The sequence below is a fragment of the Patiria miniata genome, unplaced genomic scaffold, assembly GCF_015706575.1.
Source record: "Patiria miniata isolate m_02_andy unplaced genomic scaffold, ASM1570657v1 HiC_scaffold_7, whole genome shotgun sequence".
NCBI lineage: Eukaryota > Metazoa > Echinodermata > Asteroidea > Valvatida > Asterinidae > Patiria > Patiria miniata.
In genome coordinates, this window is record NW_024037074.1 from 24,809,268 (window position 1) to 24,820,719 (window position 11,452).

The 11,452-nt window shown below is 44.6% G+C and overlaps 2 protein-coding genes across 2 annotated transcripts; both read left to right on the forward strand.

The window, feature by feature from the left end:
• Positions 1-2,016: 2,016 nt before the first annotated feature.
• Positions 2,017-4,429, forward strand: LOC119745048. Its single transcript, XM_038221272.1, has 3 exons — positions 2,017-2,412; positions 2,679-4,269; positions 4,407-4,429. The coding sequence occupies exons 2-3, from the start codon at positions 2,961-2,963 to the stop codon at positions 4,427-4,429; spliced, it is 1,332 nt and encodes a 443-aa protein (XP_038077200.1). The 5' UTR covers positions 2,017-2,412; positions 2,679-2,960.
• LOC119745734 lies at positions 4,060-10,041 on the forward strand. The gene is made up of 2 exons (XM_038222287.1): positions 4,060-9,581; positions 9,848-10,041. Exon 1 carries the CDS (start codon positions 4,491-4,493, stop codon positions 8,931-8,933), a length of 4,443 nt encoding a protein of 1,480 aa, XP_038078215.1. The 5' UTR covers positions 4,060-4,490; the 3' UTR covers positions 8,934-9,581; positions 9,848-10,041.
• Positions 10,042-11,452: the final 1,411 nt, after the last annotated feature.

An 11,452-nucleotide genomic window follows, 5' to 3' on the forward strand; every position in this document is an offset into this window, starting at 1 on the left:
CGTCTTCTTCTGCACCAGAGACCCTCATCTTCTTCTTCATGGACCTGCACAGGACACACGGACAAAAAGACAAAAAAAGACTGCAAAAAATCGCAGCCAGGAGAATGTTAATGCCAGTCACAAATGTACATCTTTCAAAATAACACATACACATACAAAGAAAGACTTCATTTCCAGCCAGACGCGATGCTATTTTCTTACTCTTTTCATGCTGCGCGCACTCAATTTCGACTTGTTGTCATACAATAAAGCTCCCAAAATATAAGAACTTTCAGTTGCATCATTTCAGACATTTGGCGCAAGTGTTCCAAGTGGCTAGATGGCGGCCTTCGGAAATAAATTCTTTGACTTCAACACAGAGACAAGGGCCCACATTACATCTAACAAAACAACACGGTTGTCCTGCCCCCAGATCTGAAAAGAGGACAGTGATCCAACTTTTCAGACCAGAGTTCAAGAGGGGGTACAATTTTAAAGTACTTAACTTTTAAATCGACGAAAGCTGCCCGGCGTCTTCTTCTGCACCAGAGACCTTCATCTTCTTCTTCATGGACCTGCACAGGACACACGGACAAAAAGACAAAAAAAGACTGCAAAAAATCGCAGCCAGGAGAATGTTAATGCCAGTCACAAATGTACATCTTTCAAAATAACACATACACATACAAAGAAAGACTTCATTTCCAGCCAGACGCGATGCTATTTTCTTACTCTTTTCATGCTGCGCGCACTCAATTTCGACTTGTTGTCATACAATAAAGCTCCCAAAATATAAGAACTTTCAGTTGCATAATTTCAGACATTTGGCGCAAGTGTTCCAAGTGGCTAGATCGCGGCCTTCGGAAATAAATTCTTTGACTTCAACACAGAGACAAGGGCCCACATTACATCAAATAAAACAACACGGATGTCCTGCCCCCAGATCTGAAAAGAGGACAGTGATCCAACTTTTCAGACCTGAGTTCAAGAGGGGGTAAAATTCACAAGTACTTAACTTTTAAATCGACGAAAGCTGCCCGGCGTCTTCTTCTGCACCAGAGACCCTCATCTTCTTCTTCGTGGACCTGCACAGAACACACGGACAAAAAGACAAAAAAAGACTGCAAAAAATCGCAGCCAGGAGAATGTTAATGCCAGTCACAAATGTACATCTTTCAAAATAACACATACACATACAAAGAAAGACTTCATTTCCAGCCAGACGCGATGCTATTTTCTTACTCTTTTCATGCTGCGCGCACTCAATTTCGACTTGTTGTCATACAATACAATAAGCTCCCAAAATATAAGAACTTTCAGTTGCATAATTTCAGACATTTGGCGCAAGTGTTCCAAGTGGCTAGATCGCGGCCTTCGGAAATCAATTCTTTGACTTCAACACAGAGACAAGGGCCCACATTACATCTAACAAAACAACACGGTTGTCCTGCCCCCAGATCTGAAAAGAGGACAGTGATCCAACTTTTCAGACCTGAGTTCAAGAGGGGGTAAAATTCACAAGTACTTAACTTTTCAATCGACGAAAGCTGCCTGGCGTCTTCTTCTGCACCAGAGACCCTCATCTTCTTCTTCGTGGACCTGCACAGGACACACGGACAAAAAGACAAAAAAAGACTGCAAAAAATCGCAGCCAGGAGAATGTTAATGCCAGTCACAAATGTACATCTTTCAAAATTACACATACACATACAAAGAAAGACTTCATTTCCAGCCAGACGCGATGCTATTTTCTTACTCTTTTCATGCTGCGCGCACTCAATTTCGACTTGTTGTCATACAATAAAGCTCCCAAAATATAAGTACTTTCAGTTGCATAATTTCAGACATTTGGCGCAAGTTTTCCAAGTGGCTAGATCGCGGGCATCGGAAATCAATTCTTTGACTTCAACACAGAGACAAGGGCCCACATTACATCAAATAAAACAACACGGTTGTCCTGCACCAGATCTGAAAAGAGGACAGTGATCCAACTTTTCAGACCTGAGATCAAGAGGGGGTAAAATTCACAAGTTGTCACTGCAGCAGCTGTGCAGTGAGTTTGTCTTAAGTTTATTAATTTTCTTAACAAGTTTTTCATAGTTTAAATTTAGAATTCCATTTTTAGAGTATTACTTCATATTTAGTGAAAGAGCCTACAGTTAACTTTCACCTCATAAAAGTGAAAGAGCCTACTTATGTGCTACATTAAGTAGCCTCCTTCCCACCACCAGAGTGACCTTGTGCACTTCCTGTGTGCATACAGAGACCTTGTGTGGGTACAAGTACCACATAATCTTGCCACATAAACAATAGGCAGCCATATTTACTGACCATGTGATTTCAGAGACAAGTGTTTTCATACTCATTGCGATTTAGTTCTTCAAGTTTCATCAGTTTATTCACCCTTTGTGGACCTTGAAAGACCCCATTTTGGTAAGAAGCATTTTCCTTGATTTTATGAGTTACTTTTAATATGGTTAGAGACAGAATTAAGTGGATTTTCTGAGATTTTACAGTTGATTATTCATTCAGCAAAAAACAGATTGAACTGCAAATAGTGTTTAGATTTGACAAATCAGACCACCCAATCAGACTGCACATTTTTGGACTCAACTTGCCATGTTTAATAGATTAGACTTTTCCATGTACATTTATTATAGTATTCTTATTAGTGTTTTTTCTGCTTTATTAAATTGCAGATTGTTATCTCAATCTCAATCTACTCAATCTACTATCAGCAATCACCACCATGTTGTCAAGTGGCTTCATTGTGTTTTGTGTGTGGTTCCTGGATTGATTGTGAATACCAGTCACTTGGGAGTCCTTTTCTCATAAGTTTGAGAACTATAGTCCGAAACTCCTCTGGGCACAAGTGAGCCCCGAGGCAGCCACAATAACAATCAAATAACAATCAAAGGACAATCAAAGTCACAACCAAAGTCCAGTCGTTCCAGAGCATGCAGAGTGAATAAACCCACGTCATGTCGTTACCAATCCAGTCGTCTTCTAGTCATAAGTTTGACAAGTCAAAGAAGAGTAACGCCGGTCGAGCAGCAAGTCACGCTGGTCATGTGTCGTCTTACAAGTCAAGTAAGAGTTCCAGTCGAGCCAGTCATGCTGTGTCCGTTACATCATCATATGCACGGCATCAGGAAGAAAAGCTGGAACTAGCGAAAACAGCGGCTGCTCTGCAGGTCCAGCTAGACTATGCAGAGAAAGAAAAACAGCTGAAACTCCTGGAGTTGGAGGCGGCAAAGAAAGTGGAGGAAATGAAGATCGAGAGAGACAAAAAGTTAGAACAACTTGAGATAGAGAGGAAATTGGCCGAAACCCGAGCTGTGATGGAGGTGTACTCATCGCTGGAGCGGGATGACAGTTCAATATCATCAGAGCTGTCCGGCATCCCCGCCGACAAACATGAACATATGCAGAGATTCCTCAACTCGCATCAAAGTGATCACCCCCCTCCACTGTGTCCATCTGTGCCCCAAAGTGAAAGCGCATATGTGGACAATGCGTCACTCCAACCAGTTGCCATGGTTACATCAGCCAATCAGAACAGATCTGATGAACAGTCCAGTGTACATCATTCTCATCACCAAAGTGAAGGAGGACGGATGACGATGTCGTCGGCACTTGAGAAGTGCATTACACAGTTGGCCGAGTCCAGTAGACAACAGCATGATGTAAACAAACGCCTTGTTGCATCTAGCCAGCTACCAAAGATAGCCATCCCCCAATTCAACGGTGATCCACTACAGTACCCCCTGTGGCGGAACTCCTTCAATTCCCTTATCGACAGCCAACCCCTTGACGCCGACACCAAGCTTAACTACCTCAATCAATATGTGACGGGAAAACCAAAGCACCTAGTGGAGCACTACATGCTCATCGGCACTGAAGAGGCCTACACGCAGGCAAGAAAAGTATTGAACGAGAGGTACGGAAACAGTAGTGTAGTGAGCACTGCTTTCATAAGCAAACTCCGTCAGTGGCCGAGGTTAACGCCGAGGGATGCAGCAGGCTTGAGAGATTTCTCTGATTTTCTGGGGAAAGTAGAGGCAGCACGAGTAACCACAGCAAGCCTTGGAGTGTTGGACTACGCCAGTGAGAATGCTCGTCTAGTCGAGAAACTGCCATTCAACCTTGAGACAAAGTGGCGGGACAAGATTGACTATTGGAGACAGATTCGTGGTCAGGATTCCTTCCCCCCATTCAGCGAGTTTGTCAAACTTGTGAAGATTGCAGCAGACAGGGCAAACATTCCTGAGTTGCAGAGCGTGGTTCGAAGTCAGGACAAACAACGTTCAAATGCAGGAAGTGCTCCGAAAAAGAACACCAGTGTTTTTGCGACTAGTACCAGTCGAGGTGAACCAACAAGCAGAGTGCAGTTGTCCAGTGACAAGAGTTGTCTCTTCTGCAATAAGCGTCATCTCCTGGACGACTGTGAGCGCTTTCTGCGCAAGCCTTTCGCTGAGCGAAAGGATTTCTTCTTCAAGAAGAGACTGTGCATGGGCTGTGCACGTTCCAGTGATCATCAAGTGAGAGAGTGTAACGACAAAAAAGTTTGTCGGATCTGCGCTGGTGCCCATTTGACCTGTCTCCATCGCAACTTCCAACAGAGACGGCCAGAAGAAACTGCTTCAAGTAACCCCCAGCCAGCAACGGCAAGTAAACAACCAGCTGACAAAGTCCCAACCAATTCATCCCCACCCAAAGAAGTCATTGCTGTGCACCCCAAACGAGATGAGGGAATGTCCAACTGTATCCAAGTGTGTTCCCAACCAGACCAAGAAGGAGAAGGTGACCACTCCATGATTATACCAGTGTTGGTTCGTAGTGAGAGTGATCCAGCGAGGGAGTTCCTCGAATATGCCATCTTGGACGAACAATCCAACAGTTGCTTCGTGTCAAAGAGTTTGTGTGAAAGGATGAACCTGCAGGGACCAGAGACGCAGTTACTACTCAGTACAATGCAAGAGCAAAATGTGCAAATCACCAGCAGTCGCATATCCGGGCTTGAAGTGCTTGATGTCAATAGAGAGCACACTGTTAAACTTCCAGTCTGCTTCAAGCGGGACAGCGTTCCAGCCAATAAATCCCAGATACCGAAACCTGCGGTTGTGCATCAATGGCCCCACCTAAAGTCTCTTGGAGAGAAGCTCATGCCCTATGACCCAACCCTGCAAATATCTCTTCTCATCGGGAGCAATTGTCCCAGAGTAGTTCGACCCAGGGAAATCATCGCCGGTGGAGAGGATGACCCTTACGGCCAGAGGTCACTACTAGGCTGGGGAGTAATTGGGAACGTTTGCAAGGCTGCACGACAAACCGATGACCAACCTGCAGTATGCAACAAAGTGGTTGCTGCTGAACCACAAAGCTACCAACACTTCGTCTATGGTACGAGGGTGAAAGAAGTCTTAAACCCAGAGAAAGTTCTCAAGGTGTTGGAATCCGACTTTGTCGAGAATCATCAGGGGAAGCCATACTCAGTAGAAGACGAGAAGTTCCTGAGCGTGATGGAAAAAGGAATAAAGAAAGCATCCGATGGCCACTACGAAATGCCACTACCACTGAAGTCTGACGCTGCGACCCTGCCTAACAACCGCCAACTTGCAGTCAAGAGATGGAATCAGCTGTCCGCCAGATTCCGAAAGAATGTGAAGTTTCGTGAAGACTACAGAGAGTTCATGAAAGATGTTATCCCAAAGTGTGCAGAGAGAGTCCCCCTAGACCAACTGGAAGTTGATGAGGGAAAGGTAAACTATGTGCCGCACACCGGAGTCTATCACCCCAAAAAGCCGGACAAGATAAGAGTGGTGTTCGACTGTTCAGCCAAATATGGAGGCGTTTCACTCAACGACCATCTCCTTCAAGGTCCTGACTTGACTAATGGTCTTCTCGGTGTTCTGTGTAGATTCAGGAAAGAGGAAGTGGCCTTTATGGTTGACGTGAAGAGCATGTTCCATCAGTTCTATGTAGAAGAGAAGTACCGTGACCTGCTGCGATTCCTATGGTGGGAAAATGGTGATCCAGAGAAGCCAGTGGTCGAATACAGAATGAAAGTTCACGTGTTTGGGGCCGCTAGCTCACCAGGCTGTGCCAACTTCGGGCTGAAGAGAGCAGCAGATGACGGAGAGGATGAGTTTGGAGCAGAGGCAGCAAACTTCATTCGTAATGATTTCTACGTAGACGATGGACTGAAGTCACTACCCACAGTGGAAAGAGCATCATTACTGATCAAAGCCAGTCAGAATCTGTGTGGAAAAGCTGGGTTGAAACTGCACAAAATCATCTCCAACAAAAGAGAGCTGTTGGAAAAATTCCCAGCAGAAGAGCGAGCCAGTGGTACAAGGGAACTAGATCTGAAGGTTGATGTACTACCAATGGAAAGAGCCCTGGGCGTCACTTGGTGTGTCGAGAGTGACACCTTTCAGTTCCATATTGAGTTGAAAGATAGACCATTCACAAGACGAGGCATACTTTCAACTGTAAGTTCGATCTATGATCCAAATGGCTATGTGGCTCCAGTAACCCTCAGAGGGAAGAGAATTTTGCAGCAGATGTGTCGCGACAAGCTTGATTGGGACAGTCCAGTGCCAGAGATGCTACAACCTGAGTGGGAGAAATGGCGTTCAGAGGTTCTCGGCTTAGAGAAGATCCAAATCCAGCGATGTTTTAAGCCCAAGGATTTTGGAACTGTGACAGCAGTTGAATTGCATCATTTTTCCGATGCAAGCCAAGATGGTTATGGTCAGTGTTCCTACCTGCGACTAGTCGATGCGAACAATAAGGCACATTGTTCCTTTGTAGTCGGTAAGTCCAGAGTGGCCCCTCTGAAGCTCGTCACCATCCCCCGGCTAGAACTTGCAGCAGCAACTGTCTCAGCAACTGTGAGTGAATTCCTGCGACGAGAGCTATGTTACGAGATGCTCCACGAATATTACTGGACAGACAGCAAGATTGTTTTGGGATACATAAACAATGAAGCAAGACGATTCCATGTCTATGTTGCTAACAGAGTGCAGCAAATCAGAAGTCTGACTAACCCAGAGAGATGGATGTACGTAGACACCAAAGAAAATCCTGCTGACGAAGCATCACGTGGTCTGACAGCAAAGGAACTTATAGAGAAGTCCTGCTGGTTATCCGGTCCAGATTTCTTGCAGAAGGATGGCCCCTTTCAACCCCAGCCAGCCGTAGTTGCACCACTGAGTGAATCAGACCCAGATGTGAAAAAAGTCTCAGCTTTCGTGACAACAGCTGAGAACAACGCACGACATCATCACTTCGAAGTGAGCCGACTTGATTGCTTTTCATCCTGGAATAGAGCTTGCAGGGCAGTCGCTCTTTGTCTGAGGTTGAAGACAAAGTTGAGGAACAGAGTAGTGAAGAAACCTTGTGAAGGGAAAGTTTGTTCCACTCCTGCGAAGCAAGCAATCACTGTGGCAGAACTACAGAATGGAGAGATGGAAATCATCAAAAATGTTCAGCATGAACATTTCAGTGTCGAGTTACAGGCCCTACAAGAACTTGGTGTAATCGGGCAAGTCACCGATGGAAAGACTGCAAGGGTGAGAAATGACTACCTGAAGAAGACGAGTTGTCTGTACCGGCTAGATCCCTTTCTAGATGTCGATGGCATCATCCGAGTGGGTGGCCGTATTGCCAGATCTGATCTTCCAATTGAAGCTAAGCATCCAGCCGTTCTCCCTCACAAAGGTCATGTCACCCAGTTGTTGATTCGCCATATTCATGAGAAGGTGAATCACATGGGCAGAGGAATGACACACAACGAGCTACGTCAGAGAGGGTACTGGGTAATTGGTGGTTCATCAGCTGTGTCCAACTACATCTCAAGATGTGTGACCTGCCGCAAACTGCGTGGATCGCTGCAGCGACAGAAGATGTCTGACCTACCCGTAGATCGACTAGAGCCAGCGCCCCCATTTTCCTATTGCGCTGTGGACTACTTCGGTCCATTTTTGGTGAAAGAGCGTAGGAGTCAAGTGAAACGTTATGGTGTCCTGTTCACATGTATGGCGTCTAGAGGTGTTCATCTAGAGACAGCAAATTCCTTAACGGCAAGTTCTTTCATCAATGCCCTTACAAGATTCCAGAGCAGGAGAGGACCTGTACGTCAACTGCGTTCAGACCAAGGTACAACATTCATCGGTGCTCGGAGTGAGCTGAGAGAAGCGCTAGCTGAGATGGAGCAGGACAGAGTCCACCAGTACCTGTTAGAGAGCAACTGTGACTGGATTCCCTTCAAGCTGAACACACCGCATGCCAGTCACATGGGAGGCGTGTGGGAGAGACAGATAGGTACAGTACGCCGTGCACTAGAGGGTCTTCTTCTTAAAACCACGACACAACTGGATGATGAATGTTTCAGGACCTTCATGACTGAGGTAGAAGGCATCATCAATTCACGACCTCTCACGACAGACTATCTCTGCTCATCAGACGCACCAGAGCCATTGACACCCAATCATCTGTTCACCATGAAACCCAAGGTGGTTCTGCCTCCGCCTGGAAAGTTCCAGAAGGAAGATGTCTATGCCCGCAAATGGTGGAGACGTGTCCAGTACTTGACCAATGAGTTTTGGGTGAGATGGAGAAAGGAGTTTCTGCACCATCTTCAAGAGCGCAAAAAGTGGGTCAATCCAGTAAGAGATCTACAAGTAGGTGATGTCGTGATCTCCAAGGAAGGTGAGCAGACCAGGAACCAGTGGCCACTGGGACGCGTAGTGGAGACCTACCCGAGCAATGACGGAAGAGTCAGGTCAGTGAAGCTCTTGATGGCCGATGGCACACGAGACAACCTTGGCAGACGGCAACACTCTCCATCACTCCTTGACAGACCAGTACACAAGCTTGTCCTGTTGGTACCCGCAGAGAAGCCTGAAGCTCAAGAGACCAGAGAAGTCCCCGCCGAAGAGCCAAACTGAAGATCCTGCCAGAAGAGACCCACTGCTGACGACAATCTATTTAGTTTATGAACTTTACATTTTAACTGTTCTTGTTACTCATTAGTAGGTAGATACCAATTTAACGAGCCAACACTAGTCTGCATCTGAGGAGCAGTGCGTACGAGACAAGATGACCACCAAGATGAAGGAACATTTTCATGGACATTAATCTTTGAAGTTCAGGTTTGATTAGTTTGTTAAATGCGAGATGCAGTTAGAGGAGCCATGTCACTGCAGCAGCTGTGCAGTGAGTTTGTCTTAAGTTTATTAATTTTCTTAACAAGTTTTTCATAGTTTAAATTTAGAATTCCATTTTTAGAGTATTACTTCATATTTAGTGAAAGAGCCTACAGTTAACTTTCACCTCATAAAAGTGAAAGAGCCTACTTATGTGCTACATTAAGTAGCCTCCTTCCCACCACCAGAGTGACCTTGTGCACTTCCTGTGTGCATACAGAGACCTTGTGTGGGTACAAGTACCACATAATCTTGCCACATAAACAATAGGCAGCCATATTTACTGACCATGTGATTTCAGAGACAAGTGTTTTCATACTCATTGCGATTTAGTTCTTCAAGTTTCATCAGTTTATTCACCCTTTGTGGACCTTGAAAGACCCCATTTTGGTAAGAAGCATTTTCCTTGATTTTATGAGTTACTTTTAATATGGTTAGAGACAGAATTAAGTGGATTTTCTGAGATTTTACAGTTGATTATTCATTCAGCAAAAAACAGATTGAACTGCAAATAGTGTTTAGATTTGACAAATCAGACCACCCAATCAGACTGCACATTTTTGGACTCAACTTGCCATGTTTAATAGATTAGACTTTTCCATGTACATTTATTATAGTATTCTTATTAGTGTTTTTTCTGCTTTATTAAATTGCAGATTGTTATCTCAATCTCAATCTACTCAATCTACTATCAGCAATCACCACCATGTTGTCAAGTGGCTTCATTGTGTTTTGTGTGTGGTTCCTGGATTGATTGTGAATACCAGTCACTTGGGAGTCCTTTTCTCATAAGTTTGAGAACTATAGTCCGAAACTCCTCTGGGCACAAGTGAGCCCCGAGGCAGCCACACAAGTACTTAACTTTTAAATCGACGAAAGCTGCCCGGCGTCTTCTTCTGCACCAGAGACCCTCATCTTCTTCTTCGTGGACCTGCACAGGACACACGGACAAAAAGACAAAAAAAGACTGCAAAAAATCGCAGCCAGGAGAATGTTAATGCCAGTCACAAATGTACATCTTTCAAAATAACACATACACATACAAAGAAAGACTTCATTTCCAGCCAGACGCGATGCTATTTTCTTACTCTTTTCATGCTGCGCGCACTCAATTTCGACTTGTTGTCATACAATACAATAAGCTCCCAAAATATAAGAACTTTCAGTTGCATAATTTCAGACATTTGGCGCAAGTTTTCCAAGTGGCTAGATCGCGGGCATCGGAAATCAATTCTTTGACTTCAACACAGAGACAAGGGCCCACATTACATCAAATAAAACAACACGGTTGTCCTGCCCCCAGATCTGAAAAGAGGACAGTGATCCAACTTTTCAGACCTGAGTTCAAGAGGGGGTAAAATTCACAAGTACTTAACTTTTAAATTGATGAAAGCTGCCCGGCGTCTTCTTCTGCACCAGAGACCCTCATCTTCTTCTTCGTGGACCTGCACAGGACACACGGACAAAAAGACAAAAAAAGACTGCAAAAAATCGCAGCCAGGAGAATGTTAATGCCAGTCACAAATGTACATCTTTCAAAATAACACATACACATACAAAGAAAGACTTCATTTCCAGCCAGACGCGATGCTATTTTCTTACTCTTTTCATGCTGCGTGCACTCAATTTTGACTTGTTGTCATACAATACAATAAGCTCCCAAAATATAAGAACTTTCAGTTGCATAATTTCAGACATTTGGCGCAAGTTTTCCAAGTGGCTAGATCGCGGGTATCGGAAATCAATTCTTTGACTTCAACACAGAGACAAGGGCCCACATTACATCAAATAAAACAACACGGTTGTCCTGCCCCCAGATCTGAAAAGAGGACAGTGATCCAACTTTTCAGACCTGAGTTCAAGAGGGGGTAAAATTCACAAGTACTTAACTTTTAAATCGACGAAAGCTGCCCGGCGTCTTCTTCTGCACCAGAGACCCTCATCTTCTTCTTCGTGGACCTGCACAGGACACACGGACAAAAAGACACAAAAAGACTGCAAAAAATCGCAGCCAGGAGAATGTTAATGCCAGTCACGATGTACATCTTCCAAAATAACACATACACATACAAAGAAAGACTTCATTTCCAGCCAGACGCGATGCTATTTTCTTACTCTTTTCATGCTGCGCGCACTCAATTTCGACTTGTTGTCATACAATACAATAAGCTCCCAAAATATAAGAACTTTCAGTTGCATAATTTCAGACATTTTGCGCAAGTTTTCCAAGTGGCTAGATCGCGGGCATCGGAAATCAATTC

Excerpts from the sequence above, each read along its gene's own strand:
- LOC119745048 (XM_038221272.1), top strand. The coding sequence starts at position 2,961 with ATGTCGTTACCAATCCAGTCGTCTTCTAGTCATAAGTTTGACAAGTCA. Across the intron at positions 4,270-4,406 it reads GTTGCAGAGCGTGGTTCGAA|CGTCATCTCCTGGACGACTG; the intron begins GTCAGGACAAAC and ends TTCTGCAATAAG.
- LOC119745734 (XM_038222287.1), top strand. The coding sequence starts at position 4,491 with ATGGGCTGTGCACGTTCCAGTGATCATCAAGTGAGAGAGTGTAACGAC.